At 40.1% G+C, this 21,515-nt stretch overlaps 3 protein-coding genes across 7 annotated transcripts; all 3 read left to right on the top strand.

Moving 5' to 3' along the window:
- The first annotated feature begins 16 nt into the window (after positions 1-16).
- Positions 17-4,129, top strand: LOC103722639 (uncharacterized). Of its 2 annotated transcripts, none has more exons than XM_008813264.5 (7): positions 17-908; positions 1,009-1,264; positions 2,365-2,574; positions 2,654-3,326; positions 3,444-3,550; positions 3,668-3,721; positions 3,837-4,129. In XM_008813264.5, the coding sequence occupies exons 1-7, from the start codon at positions 735-737 to the stop codon at positions 3,887-3,889; spliced, it is 1,527 nt and encodes a 508-aa protein (XP_008811486.1). In that variant the 5' UTR covers positions 17-734; the 3' UTR covers positions 3,890-4,129. The 2 variants fall into 2 exon arrangements, with proteins under 2 accessions (XP_008811486.1, XP_038980057.1); XM_039124129.2 differs by having other exon boundaries at positions 590-908; positions 3,668-3,711.
- Positions 4,130-6,912: 2,783 nt separating this feature from the next.
- LOC103722643 (uncharacterized) lies at positions 6,913-9,085 on the top strand. The gene is made up of 3 exons (XM_008813273.6): positions 6,913-7,205; positions 7,303-7,632; positions 8,645-9,085. The coding sequence occupies exons 1-3, from the start codon at positions 7,121-7,123 to the stop codon at positions 8,812-8,814; spliced, it is 585 nt and encodes a 194-aa protein (XP_008811495.3). The 5' UTR covers positions 6,913-7,120; the 3' UTR covers positions 8,815-9,085.
- A 2,525-nt stretch (positions 9,086-11,610) lies between these two features.
- Positions 11,611-17,425, top strand: LOC103722642 (RING/FYVE/PHD zinc finger superfamily protein). Of its 4 annotated transcripts, none has more exons than XM_089924639.1 (4): positions 11,645-11,814; positions 11,983-12,402; positions 12,683-13,016; positions 16,914-17,425. In XM_089924639.1, the coding sequence occupies exons 2-4, from the start codon at positions 12,363-12,365 to the stop codon at positions 17,134-17,136; spliced, it is 597 nt and encodes a 198-aa protein (XP_089780765.1). In that variant the 5' UTR covers positions 11,645-11,814; positions 11,983-12,362; the 3' UTR covers positions 17,137-17,425. The 4 variants fall into 4 exon arrangements, with proteins under 4 accessions (XP_089780764.1, XP_089780765.1, XP_038980055.2 ...); XM_039124127.3 differs by having other exon boundaries at positions 11,648-11,814; positions 12,263-12,402; positions 16,914-17,368; XM_089924638.1 differs by lacking the exon at positions 11,983-12,402 and having other exon boundaries at positions 11,611-11,814; positions 16,914-17,368.
- The last annotated feature ends 4,090 nt before the right edge of the window (positions 17,426-21,515 follow it).

A 21,515-nucleotide genomic window follows, 5' to 3' on the forward strand; every position in this document is an offset into this window, starting at 1 on the left:
CTCCTCCACTTAACGCGCCACCACATTTGAGCTCTACCACCCTCGAAAATCCCACTTGTTCAATCTTCACGTCCTGTTTTTCCTTTATTCTGAGATCTATTTTTCTCATTATATCCAATTTCAGTTTTTATGACTTACAGGTTCCGGAGCGAATACTCATGTTCTTCAAACCCCCTGGCGCTCTACCATTCCTTTAATTGCTTGGCCTACTTTCCTGAACATGGAGGCGCAACTTGCTGATACTCGTTTAAGTGATTTCATCACTAATGACACATCCTGGGATATGGCTAAGTTAGCAGTTGTTTTCTCTGCTGATATCTTGTCTCATGTTGCAAGGATCCCCTCCAGATCTTCAGCATCTTTTGTGGAAAGACAAGTATTTGTAGACTACTACGTCTGTAATTTTGGCTTACGCCCGCTTTGCATCGAAAAAAAATATAATAATAATAATAAAATCCATCAACTAGCGCTCATTTGAGCCGGAGGGCCCGGATGTCAAATATTCGGGGTCTGACTGGGCGGTGCGTTTGTTAATCAAGTGTGTATCACCCCGCCCTTCTCCTCTCTCTTCTTTTACCAACCCCTCCCTCCCTCCTCTCTTCCCAAAGCTTTTCGAAAACTCCCGCTTCCTTTTACCTCCTCATCTTCTTTCCCTCCATTTTCTCTCCTCTTCGACTTATAATAACCTCTCTGGCCATGGATGCATTCCTTCAATCCTCTCCTAGTTCTCCGCCATGGCGAAGCAGCACAAGGTCAGGAAGCATGAGAATATAGGGAAGGGGAAGGTCACCCCTGTCCAGATCGCCTTCATCGTCGACCGCTATCTCGCCGACAACAACTACACCGACACCCTCGCCGCCTTCCGAGCCGAAGCCTCCGATCTCTTCTCCAAAACCAAGGGCAAAGAGGTGGGGCCCCTGATCCCTTCCTGATAAATCTTCTCTCTTGCTTCTCCCTTCTTCCCTTCCCTTATAGCGTGGTAGATCATCCTCGGAGGAAAATGCACAGGTGCCGAAGGGGCTGCTGGGGTTGGGGGAGATACTGGACGAGTACATAAGCTTGAAGGAGAAGAGGATGATGGTGGATCAGGAGAAGTGGAGGGTGGAGATGGCGTTGCAGGGCATGCAAGATGTGATGCTGGCCTACCACTCTGCTGGGCCTCCTGCTCTTCCTCCTCCTCCCCCACTGCTTCCTCCTCAGTTTGTGGCGACGCCGGTGGCCCCGCTTCTTCCAGCATCATACCACAGCAGCGGTTCTCCTCCAGGTACGATTAGATCTACTAGATCGCTCCATCATTGTGTAGATTGGTTATTTTTCCTGCGAGCTGTAATCTAAAGAATCCTGCTCTTCATCTTACTTGGCATTGGCCTTTCTCCCATGCCACGCAACTGTTTGTCCTTTTTCTCGTGCGACTAATTTAAGATGATTCGCACGGATCTAGATCTAGGATAGAGTAGAGATGGAAATGATTGATCAATGTGAAAGGAAATCCAAAGCACAATACTCTGCAAGATCTCAATGTTATATTGGCAAGGGGGATCAAGTACACTGCTGAATTTTCTCTTACACATAATGGAAATCGTGGAGTTTTATTACTTAAGTTGCGTATGGAAGTAGTCATCGGTCTCTAAGTTGCATTGTGGATGAATGTGGGTTGTTGCAAGTATAATAGTTTGGATTACAATGTGTTCAACAATAGGATCCTTGCAAAACTTGCCATGTTGTCTTCAACCAACCTTGGCTTAGTTTGTCATTATCCCTCTCTGCATGGGAGAGGTGCAGAGTTCAAACATTGGCGATGATAAATGGCATCTCCCTCTGTATTTCTCCCCTCTGAAGAAGACTCTGTTGAAGTCATATATTTTAGCTTGATAGTAGATTTTTTGGATGTGTATGAATCTCATGTTGTGCTATGTTGGGAGAATTTGGATCAAAATCGAGGATACTCCTGACTCTCTTCTTATTGTCTGATTTTTCATTTGGGCTCTTATTATTCATCCCTATTTCTTTCTAACTAATCTTGTTCTCTCTTCCAAGTTGTAAATTCTTTTATCTATATTAATAAAAGCCAGGTGGCTCCTTTTTGCTTCCCTTTATTCGAAAAAAAATTTTGTTTGCTCACATATCTTTCTTGACTGATCCTATCGAGGTTACATTATCTTTGAGGTTAAGAAACATGATGTTAACATGCATTTGGTATAACAAGATTTGGGCACATACGAGATCCATCTTCATATCTGAACCTATATGCTGCTAGATTAATGTCTTATTGTATGTGCATTGAGCTGTTACATGCTCAGCTGCCAACATTGAAAATAAAATGATCCATCTGAAGTTTAATTAAGATGACTTCGACACATGCAGGCTGTATGGTAAATGGAGCTGCTGCTATTACTAATGCACAGCCAGCTACCATGCTTACAAACAAAGCAGCTGAACCCCCCAAATTTTCAACTCCAATACCTAACTCTTCATATGCTAATAAGAGAAAAGCTTCCAAGTCTGCTCCTCGAGTTCCTCCAGCTACAAAAAAGTCATGCACTCAACCATCTGCTGAATCATCTGTGACCGGAGGTAACTCTTATGTCCTGAATAGGTATATGACCATTTCCATGTTCTTTCTTATAAAGATATTTCTTTATGGTTCTTTTAGGTATTTCATTACCCTCACAAGTGACACCCCCCAGTGACAAGCAAGATAGTATGGAGACTTCAGCTTTCCGGTCAGCATCCATCAACAATCCTATAGTTTCTTCTCCAGTCCAAGGATCCGCTGTTGCAAGGAGCCTATTCAAGCAGCCACTTGAGCCTCAGGCCAATTCTTCTCCTAAAACCCCTCCACAACCACTTCCTTCTCAAGCTGACAAATCAGTTTCTCCACCAGAAAATACATCCTGTCAAATCACTGATGCTAGCATCTTGCAGGATATTCCTTCATCCAATTGCACCTTAATTTCATCTGAAACTATTATTGTCAGTCCTCTCAAAGTTACAGGTTATTATGCTATCGAACGGAGCTATCATATTAATTCACCATACAAATCAAATTCAAAGAAGATGAGCAGAAGAGAGCATGTGAAAGGGAGGCTGGATTTTGATAACCCTGATGTGCAAATGGGTTCCGAAGTTCCAGTTGCTATCGACGGTTCTACTTCTACCTCTTCATCAGAAGGAGAAATCTCAGAAAGCTTTGACCTTGATCTTCCAGATTTTGATATCTTTAATGGCGATTTCTCCTTCTCTGAACTGCTAGCTGATATTGATCTTGACTGTGAAAGAATTCCTTCATGCCAGCTACCTACTGATTATGCTGATTTAATTCCTGGGTGCAAATCCTATATCCTTTCTTTTCTATTTCCTTGAGATTTATTTTTCCCTTGTGGATAATTTTTTTATTGTTACATGGTCTCTTAACTTTTTTTTGCTTTGGAAATCATACACAGGTTCGAGGAGAATGCAGGCAATGGATGTTTGGAGACGAACAAAGTTTTACCTGATTTTTCTATGTCAACTGTATCTGGTGTTCTTTCAGAAGACTTGAATATTCAAGGTTATAAGACCTATATCGTCTATGAGATTTATATCGTCCTAGTTTGTGCTGCTGAATGCTCAACTTGTTATCCTAAATTTTTACCTCTTTCGATTGCTTTCTTGCCAACTGCTGCAGATTCTGTAATGTCGGTGAGGACTCTAACGAAGCGAGTCAAAATTGTAAGTCCTGGTAAGCGGTCATCATGGTTCGCTCCATTCTTTTTTTTTCTTCTGAAGAAAATGAATTCATGCTTTCTGTGTTTGAACCTCTCCGTTTAGCTAATGAACTACCATGTATTTTGCAGCTAAAAACAGAAGAGATTGCTCATTTGAACAAAGAAGTTCATCAAACTTGTAGTGGATGATAAAGCCGACTTGCATAATCTAGAAATTACGCTGAGATGATTCCTCAGTGTTCTAACCTATTGCTCCGTCACTGAAGCACTAGATTTAGCGATGTGTATATAATTTGTATCCTTTTCACCACTTATTTGTTCACCTTAATATTGATGTGTAGGCTGTGCTCTAAGCTCTCATATTCAGAATTCAGGGCCATTTAATCATCCAATCTGGGAGTACCAAAATTCAGTTCCATGAGTATTTTGACGTTGTTTCATGAGATTATTTGTATTGCAATTTACATCATGTCGCTGGTGGTGTTGCGTGTATACCGTAAATTATAAGTTGATTGATGCACGTCTACCAAAACGTAAGAGGCTCTTCACGTTAAGCAGTATATCCAATAGTATTTTAGTAACAACATCGAAAAATGAACAGGGTTGGTTTTACCTTCCCAAAACAAACTTTAGACTTTCAACGTTTGCACATCTGGTTTTAAATGTCTCTTAGAGAGAAGACCATTCATCATCTAGATAAACCGAGCGAACATTGATTGCTTGGGAGAAGTTGGGAATTCATGAATGTTCATGCCAGGAACTTCTCCGGCTTCTCTACTTCTTCCGCGCTTCTAATGAAGAGTGGAACTCTTTGATAAATCTGCCAAGCTCACAAGGAGAGAAAGGAATGAGAAAAGCAGAGTTAAAAAGTCGCATGAGAATGGGTTCTAAATTCTAATAATCTATAATCGGAATCGCCTCTTGAGGTTTGATGTCGAGAATCCTCTGGCGGCCAGCGGATCTCTTTCCACTGGCCTGCTCCACGATGAAGCTCATGGGAGCGCACTCGTAGAGAAGCCTCAGCTTGCCGTTGTTTGCTCTTTTTGTCCCGGGGGTGGCCACTGAATACTGATCCCGCCGCAGAGCAGCGCGCGGTGGAAGTAGCCCAGCAGACTCCCGATTAGAGCTGACATGTATCGGGCGGCCTCAGCTTGTCGTCCCACAGCTGGTACTGGCGCTACCGTCTTGACAAGTACAAGCACCAACTACTGTAGGATATATGTGAGCTTCTAGAAGGATTAGTTCATCGGGTCACTCATATTTATTAGGACCTGCTTATTGCCAGCAAGATAATAATAAATTTATAGAGTCGAATACCTAGCACTTATCTCTCTAGTAACCTAGGGGTATATGTCTCAAAAAGTTTTTTGAAGCATGCAACCTCCACCCTGAGCTTATACTTCTTTCATGTGTTTTTTTATGGAATCCATATCTAAGTACATCGTCAAAGTCATCTAGCCATTGTGCCTGGGCCGGCTACAAATCGGGCATCGGGCAAGTTGATTGGTCTTGGGCTTGAATCCATAAATACAAAAAAAAAAAAAAAGACAAGCCTATACCCACTCTAAAGCCTTGAGCTGGCCCGGTTTTAACTCTACATCTAGCAAGATACTAAGCTAGCTAGCGTACGTGCTCCCATGTAACACTTATTGGACTTTGTTAAAACACAAAGGCGTTAAGACTTAAATATATATATTGTATTCAATTAATTTATCCATCTTGAATTAAAATCTCTGGTGACAGGGAAAAGTTGAAAGATGTTCGGATCCAGCCAGCAATTAAGACCTCAGGAATAATTGACCGTTAATGCTGCTATGCTTGTCTATTATATGTTGTAAAACAAAAAAAGAGGTTGGAATCAGCCTTCTTGTAAGCGGCGGAATGGATATAGAATGCATGGTGAAGATTAACCTCTCCTCGTTTCGAAAATAAAATATATGCTGCTTTACCATTGCACTAAATCTGTGTAGAGTCCTTGGACCCGTGTGACGAGAGTTGCAAAATATCAACGCTTTTGTTTTCTGAAAGGATTGTTCGGTACTCTCGCTATGTGTGGCAATAGAGGTGTTTTTTCCACTTGTTGACACAAAGGTTGGACGCAGAGCCCAGATGCGCTTTTTTGAACAGTTTGTTACGAGAAAACATGTGGAATCTAAAAAAGATTAAGCTCAGAAAAAGTTTATGTCATCATTACTTCCCCGGGGAGCTCAGAAGAAAGGAATAATGATTCGATTTAGCTCCAGGAGCTCCTCAAATTCCGGTTCCTAAAACGCTTTCAGCAGTGTCTCGGATAAAATGCAGAGGAAGCTTTCTGAGCATTATGCATGTGGAGTTGATTCGAGCTGACAAGTGTGCATACGTGAATGTTGGAGCCGTCCGGTTCTTATATCCTAATCGGAATCAAGTAGGAGGCACGATGAATTATGAGATCCTGGACCAGCCACTTGGCAGGGCATCCGATGATCCAGCTGGTTCTCCTGAGGTAGTTTGCGACACACCATACCGAGTTAGACGACAAATATCCCTTTGTGGAAGCAGCCTCGTGGCAACAGAGGATTGCCACCTGCCTCTCCCCGTCACCGCTCACCACGCGCTATCTCTCGCGAGCGGTCTCAAATTTCGGCAGGTGGCGGCCGCTGGATTCAAATCTACGTATATGAGTAGTACAATTAACAGGCGCCACATGGAAGGCATGGTTCCACATTGAATTAGCTCGGAACCTAACTGGCTACTAGTGTCAATGGCTTCGCCCAATGGGGAGGATGCGACTATTTAGGTCACCGGCAAGCGTAGTCCGACTTCGATATCCTAATTAACTTGCCTGCCAAGTGCCAATTGGCCTCCACGAGAGCTTCTATTAGTTCGGATGCACGCCGAATATGGAAGGAAGGTTCAGACATTTGAATGCTTCGCCCCTCGGACAATTCCAAAGCTTCCGAATCTTCCAATGCCATGCGTCCATCTATAGAACCGAACGCAGTCAACAATATGCGACTATACATTACTAATTAGGTGGAAACGCGTGAGTCAGATGGTTAACACGACGTGGCCCCGCTATCTGGCCTTCCGAGATCTCAGGTCAGACTTGCCGCGAACGCGTGCGCGGCACGTAATGGATCTCTCTCTGGTCTTGGTGGCCGCCTGTTGGAATCGCTCAATGCCGTGCCTACCAAAACCGCGCTAGGAAAGTTAGGAAGGAAAAAAAAAATGCGTTAAGCCTCAAGAAGAAGACGAAGTCGTTGGAGCATTTGCGCTCTATAAAGCCACCCAACACCATCCCCACACCGTCTCCCAACTCACAATTCTCCGACCAATACATTCCTCATTCCCATCACCCAAATTACAATCTCTCCGAGGTTTACTCCGAAGACGCAGAGATCGAAATAGGAAGGACAAAGAAAAACCTACCACCGATGGCTTCGTCATCTTCATCTTCCAAGATGATGGCCATGGCCTTTCTTCTCTCCCTCCCCCTCCTCCTCCTCCCCTCTGCCCTAGGTATGTAAGATTGAAGGACCACTGCGAACTATCTCATGCTCTATATTTTTCTAGGGCAAAGCAATACTAATTGGTATGTTTTTTTGCACTGCTATAGCGGCGGGGGTGATTTGCGAGGATTTGCCGCAAGACCTGTGTGCGTTTGCGATCTCGTCGTCGTCAAAGAGATGCGTGCTGGAGAGCACCCCACACAACGGGGGGGCCACCGAATACCAATGCCGGACGTCGGACGTGGTGGTGCACCGGATGTCGGCGTGGATCGAGACGGACGAGTGCGTGAGGGCCTGCGGCGTGGACCGCAACTCGGTGGGGATCTCGTCCGACTCTCTCCTGGAGCCGCAGTTCACCGAGAAGCTCTGCTCTCCGGCGTGCCACCGGAACTGCCCCAACATCGTCGACCTCTATTTCAACCTCGCCGCCGGAGAAGGTAAGAGAAACGCCTGCCTTACACAACATGAGCGCGTATCGGCTAAATTGCTCCGAAAAACCTATCGCCGCGTGTCGCACGCATCCATGTTTCCGTAATTTAGGTGATTTCAATCAAACAAAAAAAAAAAACCCCATGATTCCTAATCAGTGTTTAGATTTGAGAATTAATTATTGAAGAAAACCTGCCATGCCTAGCCGACTTAGGCGCCGCGGGTGTAGTCCTGGTCCACGAGTGATTGGGTGTGAGCCGGAAAGATATCAACCTAGGAAACCGTATATTTAAGTATCACCCAAGCCACCGGATCCATGATAATTTAGTCGTTTCCATTTTCTTTTTACCTCTTCTGAAAAACAAAATTACCATCCAGCATTTTTTTTATGAAAAGAATTGCAATTTTAGACGGACATGACCTCATCTAAGCTCGGGTTAGAGCTGCTCTTTGGGAGCCGGCCTGGCTTTGTTTCACCATGTGACATACAATGATAAGATGGGTCTGCTTAGTCGCATGCATGGTTTGAATTGATGACTGTTATTTGTTAAGAAATGTATTTCCTTTATGAAACCCCTCGGTTATTCTTGGAAAATCTTGACCTCCTATTCAACAGGAATTCGTGACATTCTTTTTCTTTTTTTTTTTTGGTAAAAGGACATTCTTTTTCAATGGCCATTCTTTCGACCTATAATAACTAGGGACTTGAATTCTATCTCTCAAAAAAAAAGAAAAAAAAAGTAGGGACGTAAATCATAACAGAAACATTTAAAATCTTGAATAGGTTAAATTTAATGACCCAGTCCAAAGCAATATAAAATTAGCCCTACATATGGATCTATGAAACACTAATCTGACCACCGGTCAAATAAGTGTTGGCTTCAAAAAAAAATAAAGAAAAAAAAAAGGGAATGCATGTTGGCTTAAATCAATTCAAACAAGTAGCAGCTTAGTTGGAAAGCGGTAGCGTGAGATTTTTTTCATCTTACTGACGAATATATATATATTGATGTGTAACAGGTGTGTTCCTGCCGAAGCTGTGCGAGGCGCGGCGTGTGAATCCTCGCCGGGCGATGGTGGAGCTTCTCAGTTCTGGGGCTGCGCCCGGCCCGGTCGCCGGTGGGGTCGTGAGCAAATTGGATGCAGCAGCTGCGCCTGCCCCCATGGCCTTCCCCCCTGCTTCACCCTAAAATTTTTCCCCTTGTGTATTCTAATACAAAGATTATTATTTGCTCATCAGAAAAAAAATAAAAATAAGGAAGAAAACGGGTGGGATTCTTGCGCACTCGATATATATACATGAGGTGGTGTGCTTTTTTCGAGGAATAGTTAGCTGGTCAGAGTGTGGAACTACGTGGATATTTGTATTTGAATTTGTTGGTTACAATAAGCATTTACATTCTTCACATATTCGGTTCCTAATATGTACTTGCCATCTCAATTATAGCTTATTTAGTTTCATCCTGGCCAACATTTGCATTGTCATCATGATTTTTGTGGGCATTAAAGCTTCACTTGGAAGTCAGAAATCCCGACATGATTTGGTGTGGTTTTTTGAAAAGAAAAAAAGGTTTAGGAGGGACTCCACCCGGAGAATCTCGTCCCTTCAGTAATTAGGCTGCTCTAAGATTCAAACTCAGGATTTATAAAGCAGGTTCGCAGAATTAAGAGGGTTCTAATTTTGAGGGATATCACCGCTCAAGAGACTAGAAGATAATCTCTAAGGAGTGTGGTCGCTGTATTATAAAGTCCATGGTGCAAGTTAGGAGCGAACAACATCGAATTAATGTTCTCGTGTGATGCCTTGCGATGACGAGGATTTATTATATAAACACTACCTTGGTTCAAAAAAAATTACAATGCCTGTCAACGTCTGATAGGTTGCCTCCCCAGCAAGCAAATAATTAAATAGGACTGTACTATCATATCGAGACATCTGCAAGATCATGGCTTGAGGGTATGGGTGATACGGTGCTTAATTGTTACGGTAGGGGGTTCTTCGTTTTGGAGAGAGGAAATGGACGGATTAGGAGTGAAGGCTAGTTTACTGGTAAAATACCAAATTCAAGGTTCTTCATTACGAAGTAAAGGCTTGCCTCACCACGCCACTTTAGAAGCAAAGCATCATTATTGCAAGGTGATAAAATATAGTTGGTGTGATGGTATGGTGCCAGCTGGTGTTTTCCTTGCACGGCAGTAAGTTGGTTCTTTTGCTGAGACGCTCTTCCACGCATTAAGTTTCAACGTAATGTCCCGTCACTAGGCTAGCTAAGCAAACTAGTCCCTTTTTTTATTTGATTTGGTCCATTTAGAGTTTCTCGCGTTCACGATTCCTTTTCTCTTGGACGATGCGACTTTTCTTATTCCATCCGCCCATCCACTTCCATTTTTTCACCTTTTGCGGAAGCACGCATCTCGAGCTTACGAGGCTAAGCCCCCCATCTTCCTAAAGTTCTGTTGGCACCTGTATCAGCAAAGACAATATTAGATTTTTTATTAATATTTTGGCCTACTAAAAGTTTTTTGGTTATTAAAAAGAAAAAAAAAATAAAATAGGCATAGTAGTAGTAGTAGTAGTAGTAGTAGAAGAAGAAGAAGAAGAAGAAGAAGAAGAAGATAAATTTGGCTATATTTCGATGGATCTCCAATTAAATTCGATCAAAATATGGATCGAATGATAACGAACCCAATCAATGATTCGAGCTGTTAGATGCAATCTATTATTTCTATTTATTTATGTATCAAAAATTATATAATTTGTAGACATCTAGCCTACATATCTAATGGTTAAAGTAATATATATTATTTTGTATTATTTAAACTATCTATTTTTTTTCCCACTAAATATATACATAAGTTAGGGATCTCCATATCATAAAATTTTGTATGTTGATAGTTTAGAGATAGTAAATCACATTCAATTGCTCAGATTGTTGATATAAATCTTCATCGTTTCATTTAAATCAAATATAATTTGAGTGATGATCTACTCGAGTGTAGCCAAATTCAGCTAATAATAACAGCAGCAGTAGCAGCAATAATAGATAGATTATATTTCTATAATTATGTATCAAGCAAATAAAAAAGAAACACTATCAAAATGATGCAAGACAATATTTTACTATAATCTAAGCATTAAATTTTATTTTATTTTATTTTTGCTTTATGCATGTTTAAACATATTTCAATCATAATCAATGATGTGTTTCTTAATATACATATTTTATTATATATTTTAGCATATCAGCACAATAAAAATTATATATTTTTCCACCTTATCTGGCAAGAGATAATCAAAGATATAATTTTTTAATTTATTTTTTGATTGTTTAGATCGTCATCAATGATGTACATCTTCGGTTTTATTGTCTCGTCATTAATTTAAACTTGAGAAGAACCGACTCCTCCTGAGAGCCCAGTAGTTCATCCATAATGATGATGATCTTGATGTTGAATGGCTAGGATTTGGGCCGTGATTCCATTTGATTGATATACTCTCAGCCATCGGTCCGAACGAGTGAACAGTATGGAAAGGTCCGAATCTTGAAGAGCTGACGTCTACGACGTTTTCTAACCGTAGGTTTGCTTTGAGAAGGTTTCTCCTTCCGTGGACCGGGCCACTTTCGAAATCGAGTGACATGGGTCGGCGCTCGTCCGTCCAAGTCCAACCTGGTGGCTCCCACTCCTGGTTGGTGTTGGGTCGATTGCCCAAGGGAGCTCCGTTCCCAAAGGGAGCCATGAAACGAAATTCATCAGGACCATCCCAATAATTTACGTACATTGGACGGTCTTGATCTAAACGTTACTCGAGGCACAGTGTTCCTTCACTTCGCGAAATCGTATCACCGGGAGATGAGCGAGGGGTAGGATACAGACAAACGCGTGGATGGAACAGATACTTCAAGGGCCAATGATTGCGTATTATTTTTCTAAATATCATCTTAATCTCTCTAATACAAGCAGCACAAGCAAAACCCCTCCCCCTTATATAAACCATACTCCTTTTCTGTCGAGGTCTCTGGTGGTAGGAGTCCTTTCCTTATCGATGTCCCCTCTTGTCGATTGAAATCATTAAAAAAAAAAACTGTAAATTTCTTTTCTTCTGCAAATGCTCTATTTTTTCCCTTCTTTTTCAAAATTTTATTTTATCACGGGAATCTCGCTTTCGAAGGAAGGGCCGCCACCGAGAGGCAAGTTAAAATCTCCATCTATCCATTTCTTTTTTTCTTAATCTTTTCGCACCTCCCCCCTTCTGAAGGCTTATGGATTGAGAAACCTCTCCAGGATCCCAATCTTGCCGTGTTTTGCCCAGATTTCATGGATTTTTCTGATACTTTCTTCGTGGTTTTCATACCCAGGGTAGAAGCTTCCACAAATAACCTATTTCGATCGGTTCGTCAAGGAGTGCATTAATGCATCATTTATAGTCGTGTAGATTTTTTGAAATTTTTTTAGGAACTACATTGTAGCATCCCAAAAAGAAAGTTTACGTTTTTGTTTTTGGGATTTTTTTTCTCTTCTGCGTGGGAAAGATTGGGTTTTGATTCTGGTAGGTCTTTCCTTTTTTTTTTTGTCCCTCGAATCTTTCTAGTGTTACCTAAAATTTTATGTTCTGGGATCGTCTTTCTAATTCTGAAGGCTTGGATCGACCCACAAAAAGCAAAAGCCTTGGAGTGACTCTCCAGACCTTCCATGAATTCGTCTGTCATGGACTTCTTCTTCGCGGTTAAAGTGAAAGATGCCGTTTTGCGTCCTCCTCCTTGTTAGGCCTTCCAAAGGTTCATCCCAAAGAGCTCGTTTCCACTGTCTCTTGAAAGACATTTTCATTTATTGTTTCGAATTAAACACTCCAAGTATCACCACTTGTAGGGGCTTTTCATGCCATAAAGCAAGTCTTTCCTTCTGATTTCTTTGCTTCTGGATTCCTTCTTTGCTTCTGTATTCCTTGGCAAATGACAACAAAGGGAGAGAAGTCCCATGGAGATATAGAAGAAGGGCCTCACCTTCACCGCCCCACTACAGACGATAGTGATAATGGCCTCTGCTTCTGTGATGCAGAGGACCAGCCTTGGCATTCGCCGTGTAATTCAAACCGCAGCGGTTCAGCTTATGATGAGGACCGCTTCTCTGGTGCCTCCCATCATGAGATAGATGGAGTTCCAGAGTCATGCAGAAAATCCTGTGTCTCGGACTGTTCGGTGGAGATTGATTTGGAGAACGGAATTTCAGAGATTAAGGCGAACAAGGCCAAAGTCGAGAAGGATTGCAGGATTTGTCATCTCAGCTTGGAGGAGTCGGGCATTCCGATCGTATTAGGTTGTTCTTGCAAGGGTGATTTGGCTGCTGCCCACAAGCAATGTGCTGAGACATGGTTCAAAATCAAAGGGAACAAGTACGCGAAATTAATATTGCATTAAGTTCTTTGAAATTGTGTATGATGAATTATACGCTACATTCTGGATTGTTGTTGAGGAATGGAGGATTTCCTTTTTGATGCTTCCATTATATTTATGGATCTCCGTCATTTATGCCACTTCAATATGTTATTTTCCTCTATTTCATTATATTGAAATAGAGGCATTAAGAAATTAAAGCGATAAAGTAGGGCATTAGAAATCACAGCTGTTAACTATGCTGAGGTATGTAAGTGATAAAGAAAGACATTAGGTACTCGGTGTTGGGCGTAACAGTTCGAGGATTCATTTGCAATCTCTTTCTTTTCATCTTCTTTTATCGACTTCCTATTTGACCCTAATCATAAGAAACGTGGAGCTTTGATTCCTGTCTTTTGCAGATGATTTCAGAGTCAACCTATACTTGAGGAGATGATAGGAATCTTGTCTTTTGTAAAAGTTGTGTCAACTGCAGCATCTATTTATTGCATTATCTCCTTTTGTTATTTAAATATATGTGTTAATACTATCACATGTAGGAACAAGTCATACCAATCAAGAGAATTACATGGGATCACAAATTCTTCAGATTTTTCTTGGCCTACTCTGTGATAGTCATTGTCCTTGGGTTGTATGGAAGTTCTTCCTTACATATATCTGTGGAGTTACTACAAACTCATGAGTACATATTGAAGCCGAAGGACATTGTAGTCCCTATTAATTATGTACTACTCTCAGTTCCCTTCAAGTGTATAGTATATGCCTGCAGCAGGAATCAAGAAGACGTCCAAATTAATTTGGGGAGGAAATTGACTGTTTATTTTTCTGTATATTACACTTACCTCCTACAATCACTTCTGCTGATATGTTCTATCATATTTCATCAATTAGTTTTGCATGCAATGCTTGATATCCTCGGTATATGATGATAACTTTCCAAGTATTGGCAGACAACCCCTTAGCCTATAGAATACGTAGTGATGCTTCACAGCAAGCAAATTTCTTGGCAACTTGCATTTTTTTTAAAGCCAAATTCATTTCATTATCCTCAGACACGTTGTATTCTCTCAAACATGATCCGGAGGACTTGCTAAACTGATTGCATTATGTACCAATGAGGCAATGGCAAAGTCTAGTTTATTCCTCTCTGTTGTGTTGAAATTATATCATCATCTATCACTATCAGAAAAGTAATTCTTTTCATGTTGTGTTGTTATATTTCTTGCATGAGTCGATGATTGAATTACAGTCCAGTAATAATAGAGCATCTTGTTGAAATTATTCTTTGAATTCTTATCTTTAAATAATCACTTTACTAATTTGAACAAACAAAGTATGTTTAAATGCAAAGAAAAAATATCATCACTGAGCTATATGTTGTATTAGTCAACATGTGAAAATAATGTTCTTGGTCTCCCCCCCCCCTGAAGAATGAGTTAGTGCTAACAGGATTAACAATATAAGAAAATATTAAAGTGTACCCTTTAGTTGTTTCCTTCCAAGTTCCTCCATAGCCATGACCATCAAGCCCTATCCGAACTATTTGGGCCAAGCTTTATAAATCTTCATTGCCAAGAATTGCTCTTCAGAGCCACCTCTAATGCAATTTCAGGCTTTTTTATATCTTTTCTCACAGCCTCCATCCATGTCATCTTGGATCTTTTGTCCTCCTATATCAGATAAAATATAAAGGTATACAGATTACATTTGAAGGGTGTGTTTCTTATCATGCTTGCCTGGGTAATTGTCTGACACTTTTTTGACATGATGCTGAGGCAAATTTAAATGCCCATATTGGTTCTGCCATGACCGATGACAATTTAGATGTTTTCTGATCTGTATTATTGTGTTCAACCATCTATATCACCTGGCCAATGAATGCAATATATGAAGACATCAAATATACTTGGGCAACTATGCACTGCAATCGTGGAGCTGTACCCACTATGTTATGCATCACGCTGTACGGGTTGTGTCACATTTCTTGTAGTAAAAGGGATAACTAACTCTTCTGCTTGACCAATGCATCTGCTGATGTCAAGTCTCATCTGCTATCAGATTTTTTCCATCAAAAGCTTCCATAATTTTTAGAGTTAAGAAGCACTTTGGCATCATGAGCATCATTGCTATATGTCGGCTTGGCAAATTAGCTGAGTTTTTTGTTATTAGTTTTTAATTTGGAGAACTTGTGCACTATTGCGTTGAAATTCCTTGCTTCTGTTTCTTGTGCAAGTGACTTTTCAGGAGACCCTTTTTCTGTACTTTTATGCCAACTTTGTCAACCGAGATTTTTCATGGTTTTTCAAAAGGGAGCTGATGATGTCAATTTGTTCCTTAATATGGGACTTCTCTGCAAACAATGAGCCACAACATAGATAATGATGATGATGATGATCAAGTCATTCTTCCAAATAAGGGAAAAAATATAGTGACAAGTAGATCTTTGCACTGAATAAATTTTGGTATTTTCATTTCTACCACTCTTCACTAAATAATTGGCCTTCCTAGCCATTTCTAGTTTTTCAATCAGACTGCTGTGCCAATATTGGTTTATTATCTGCATTTTAGGAAATGTTCACTTGACCAGATAAGCAATTTGTTGATGTTGTTGCTGAAGAATGATATTATAGTTTAACAGGAACTTGCCAAGTGTATACTGGTGTAGAAAACTAGAAATCACAGGATAGTGTTGGTTGTTTTTGTGGTTTTGCTGCCTAACGTTTTAATATCTGCCTAGAGGCTTATTCTACATATTCTTGGTAGTGTGAGTTTTTGGGGAATCGAGTTGCTAGGTATGAACTGAAGGTTAATAGGTAGAGTTTGTTCAATGCTGGCTCTGGGAAAGTTTATGCAATTAGAAATTTGAGACACTATAAAATTTGACATTTTGAACTCTGTTCTTCCTTCTTTTTGGCCTCTGTTTTGTCTTTGGTATTTCTGCATCTCTAGCTAGGGTCTATTATTTCAGCACGCTCAACCATTAACTGACTGCCTGTAATCCATTCAATGGAACCTAGATTTTCCTTTTGTTCCATCAACGGGAGAAGGGGAATGGATGGATTGACAGGCATTCAGTTAATGGTTGAGTGTACCTTATGGTCAATGTGACTATGCAGGTGGTAAGTTGTTGGCTTGGTTTCTATTGGTCAACATCGCATGCTCGTTTATCTAATATTATTCTTCAAGTTATCGAAGCTAGCTGAGATGCCAAAACACCATGTGGTTGCGAACAGCTTTCTCTGCCATGTCATGGGCTCAAACATGATTTGCCAAACCATCAGAATGCTGAGGTCATAAAAATGCAGAAAATATTTCTGTATTATGTAGAGTTACATTTTTGATTTTCTTTTTATAGTAGATTCTCAGTTTCAAGTTTTTTTTGATGATGAAACATGCAAGCTTTTTAACATTATTATTTTGCTTCTTTTTTTTTGGATCTAATCCTTACCGGATCTTTCCCTTTTCTTTGTGCTGCTTGTGTCATAACATAGTGCTTGCAGCGTTGCTGATTCAGTATTGCTAGGCAATTTATGTTGTGAAAACATAAATTTAGGGAGAAAGGCTCTCTCATAAGATTAGAGTTCATAAGGTGCCTATTTCACCATTGATCCTATCAAATGGTCAAAGTGAAGCCTCCTTGAATCATTCTCACCAGTTTTATTGCAAAATGGCATTAAACATGATACAAATTGTGGGAAAACAATTTTGACAATGATATCATATACCTGTGCGATATTCCTGTCTCAACTTGGGTTCTCGCCCTGATGGCTAAGAATCATTGCAATTGATATGCTTATAGTATCTGCAGTTTCGTTGTATGCTTTTTCATTTTCAGTTTGTTAACATTTGTTCACATCTGAAGCTTTAAGTCCTGCTTTTTTGGTTTCTTCTTTCAGGACTTGTGAGATTTGTGGCTCAACGGCTCAGAATGTGGTTGTTACAGGCGAGAGCGAGTTCATCGAGCAGTGGAATGAAGCAAGCAGTAGTACAGCACCACCTGCGCCGCCATCTGAAACACGAAGCTTTTGGCAGGGGCATCGGTTCCTCAATTTCTTGCTTGCCTGCATGGTGTTTGCGTTTGTCATCTCTTGGCTCTTTCACTTCAATGTTCCTGGCTAATTCCAGTAACAGTTGCCAGGCTTCCATGTTATCATGAAGAACTCATCTTCATTGCTGACAGGAACCCATTGGCCAGAACCATGACGAAAATCCCAAAGAAGATAAGGTGGAATTGTCAGGAAGAAAAAATTTATTATGAATTTGTTGCTAGTGAAGGGAAGGGAAGGTGAAACTAGTTGCCTCCCATTAGGAGTCAAAAAGATATGTCGAGTTTGTTGTGAGTAGAGAAAAAGATCATGCTGAAGAATTGGTTCTGCCTTTAAGCTACCAGGAACCGGATCTTTGATGAGTTTGCGAGTGTTCGACAACATATGGTGCTTGTCTTATTCTTCCGTCTTCCCCTTTTTTTTTACCCCCTTGCGTCTCATCTATACTTGTGTTGCATTCTGAGCTTAAATGTCCTCTCGTTCGCCAGATTCTAGGCTTCAAAAATTGCAAGTCTGCAGCATCCGCTTACAATCAAACAAATAAAGTAGCTGCTGGATGTTTTCAAACTGGTGGTTTTGATCTATCAAGTATCTTATGCATAAGAGATCTGATAGTATGGAATCTGAGTAACGGGCAAAGAGTCAGCAGTCGCTCAATCATATCTTGCTACATTTTTTGGGTTGGCTTTAGGACTGCAAATAGGTCTGATCAGACTGGCGCCTGCTTGATCCTTTTCTGACTTGATCTCATGTTGGGTTAGAATTTTAGGTCTGGATCTAATCGGATCAGGTTGGGTCTGTGATTTTAGATCCAATGTATTATTCAAGGCGGGTTGGGGTCAAATATGACCCGAATGATCGGATTTGAGTATTTGAGTCAGTATTGGCGGTTGGGGTCAAGTACATAACTATTCTTTTAAAGTTAGAATATAATAATTAATAATTAATATAAAATTATTTAAAAATTAAATAAAATTAAAAAAAAAACAGTTAATTTAAATTTGAATTTTTATTTAAAAACTTTTAATTTTATTGCCATAATTGATCATTTTTAAGTTTACAAACTATTATTTTAAAAAGTAAATATGTTGATATTACTTCTGCCTTACAATTAAGAATCTATCAAGAACAATCAAATATGAATATAATTAAGATTGAATTTTTGGATTGGGATGAATTGGGTTTTTGGCTGGGTCAATTCTATTTTTGTTGATCCAGATTAGATTTGGATGATATACAGCTTGGGTCAAGCCGAAAATTCAAGATTCATACGCCGGGTCTTCAAATATCAACCTGGCCAGGTTTAATTATGTCAGATCAGAGGCCAATCCAACACATTTGCAATTCTAGCTACCTGCACCTTTTTACTTTGGCGGAGATACTATCAGTATGGATCACTCATTTGTATCCAATCTTTCTTTGCCCTTGTTTTAAATCCATGTATATTTGAATACGAAATGATACAACCTCTTGTGTCAACCGATTCACTATCAATTGTACTAAGATAGCAATGAATTGGAATCATCGTAAACTAGCTGGCACATGACATATTCATGCCCATGGATCGACCGAGATGTATGTATCAACTCGGATCTTTCTGAAACTTTCCCACTTTCCATGCTGGCCAAAATATAAGCTAAAAGTTCACCGGGATATGCTGGTCGTCCGTGGCAGGGCATTTCATTTCACACAAAAGTCCGTTGGAATGCCTGGCTGAAGGAATCGGAGGATATCCCGGCTCCATTATCCAATAAAATCTAGGGACCAAGAATAGCACCTGCTATAATTGGATTGGATTATTCTGAATTTTAGGAATTCGGACTTTCCTTTTGAATGATCTGCAAGTCGCGTCCAAACAGGCCGCGCGGCGGGAGATGCATCCGATAGGAGCCGGTATCCTGACTATCCGAATCCATTTAAATTAGTCAATGTTTCGTGGATACCCTACCGTATACAGCATATCGGGACCATCAGGATGAGCAATGTGGCACAGCGAGCATCGATGATGTCTACAGTCCTATCCTCCGTTATTCACTTATTCTTGCCTCTATAAGTGGCTCATCGCACATCAGGCAAAGGCATATAGCCCATTGTTGCTAGACTTTTCTCTCATGGACAAGGGGAAACCAAACAATAACCATATTAAACCTCCGACTTCTGGGAATCTCTTTTTTTTTTTTGGGGGGGGGGGGGGGGGGGATGGAATGTGGAGGAAGCAACGCACTTGCCCCACTCAAACTTCTGGGAATCTCATCGCCGTTCTAAGCATCGATGGAGGAGGAATTAGAGGCATCATCCCAGCCGTTATTCTTAGTTTCTTGGAATCAGAGCTTCAGGTATTAATTCATCCCGTTCCATCATATACAATTGTATAGCGCTGCAAGTGGTTCAGGTTGATCTATTTCCATTACGATAAATAACGGAGCATGACTAATCAAGTGAAACTAAGAAGCAAAACGAATGACATGAGCAGTGCCTGTTATGGATGGCTGCCACCCATCCTTTCAAAATACTTGGCTTCTTTTCGATCAAGGAGAGCAAGATAGGAATCGAGGTGTATTTATTAAAAAGAGAACTTGATGGCGAGGATGCGAGGCTTGCTGATTATTTCGATGTGATTGCTGGAACCAGTACTTGTGGTCTCGTGACAGCAATGCAAAAACACACGATTGCACCAGACTTCGACGAACATTGTCATACCAACTTTTGATATACAGCGTTTCCAGCCCATCATTTTTCCTAGCTTTCAGGTATGGCACGATCTTTCTTTATCCTCGCATATCCTATTCATTCCTTGTGTCCGGTATTTTGTTCGTCTTTTGGAAACTCATGCTTGGCAATTCCCATTAGAAAGATTCACGGACTAAATTAGTGCAAGCTTCCGAGTCGGGTTGAAATCACTAGTATAACCTAGTATTATCAAGCTGTCGGTCATGGAGGGTAGATTTATTTGAAATTACATAAGTTTAATATCAGCTAAAAGCAGTAGATTGAATAAATTTAATGTCGCACAATTACTCACTTTGTCAATCCCAGCTGGACGCTTCAAGAACACCCAGTCGAGATAGAGAATATTGTAGTAAATGCTTTCAGGCTGTAGAAAACATGCAAGATGGTAATTTTATAGACATGTTTCTAGGTTAACATATACAACAATGCATCGAAACTTTTGCAACCAACTTAATGCATGCTGATATATGATAATTCTATTCAGACGAAAGACTCATTGTCGAATGTATCTTAATTGTATAAACTAGAGCCTATTCGCTTTTGATCGGCTTCAACCAAATGTCAGCTTGGAATCTTCAAGCTGCACCTCTTAACCCAACCCAGCCCTATCTAGTTGAACCCAACTTGAATTTGTCGGTGCTTTTGGAATGGAAAAGGGTAGTCTCCCCAAGAATTAAACAATATTACTCGTATGAAGATTTGGTTGCTTTTGCAGGATAAAGTGAAGTTGACTTTTATGTTTTTCTTTTCTCTTTGCCTCTGTCGCGCATTTGAAGTGACATAACTTCTTCCAAGATAGTCTGACTCGCAACCGAGCTACAATTTGCCCTTTTTCTTTCTTTACATTATAAATATAAAATTTTGTGAGCCACCAAAACTAATTCGTGACGATAACGGAATATTTTCTGTGGAATTTCATTAGCCTTGGGTGGATAAACTTTACATCTATTATTATACCAATTGCAGCAAGAGGTGAAAAAAAGCATTGTGTTCTAATAACTAGATAAACAACATTTCTTGCTAATAACCAAATTTCATTGCGTCAAGAGATCAAAAAATAGAGGAGATAAATTCGTTGGGGGCTATGGTCATGGAGTGACACAAAGGACTCTTTTGGTTCGCAGAAAAAGGAGGAGGAAAGTATGGTTAGTGGAAAAGAAAAAAATACTTCATGTTTGGTTGAAGTTTTCAAAAAAAAAGATGAAAAAATAGTTTTTTTATATAAATAAGGTTCACATATCTCATGAAAAAGAAAAATTCATTTAAGATAGACAAAGCTCAATTTCCATCTATCAGAAATTGAAGATTTTTTTTCAAAAATACCCTTAAGTCTTTAGATAAAATAGAATAAGGTATTTTCTTTATTAAAGACATAATATATATTTTATATATTTTTTTAAAAAAAATAAATATTTAACCAATATAAGACATGTAGCATTTTTTATGATGATTCAAATATGTGAAAATTATTTTTTTTAGGTGTTATATATTTAAAAATTAAAAAAAAATATTTTTATATTTTTTTTCTCACCAACTAAAACTAAACCGGAAGAAGGAGAGGCCGCTAGTTTTGTATACATAGGCGCTAACGACAGTAGAACCTATGGATCGACCCGCCAGCTCGATGAGTTATAACCGGAGCCGACCTTGACAAAAAGGGCCCAAGCCAACCATAGTGTTGGGTCGGGCCCGCCGGGATCCGAAACCGAGACCCGTCGGTGA

Source organism: Phoenix dactylifera, chromosome 8 (assembly GCF_051530095.1).
Source record: "Phoenix dactylifera cultivar Ajwa chromosome 8, Ajwa_hap1_PhDact_Kaust_v1.1, whole genome shotgun sequence".
NCBI classification, from domain to species: Eukaryota; Viridiplantae; Streptophyta; class Magnoliopsida; order Arecales; family Arecaceae; genus Phoenix; species Phoenix dactylifera.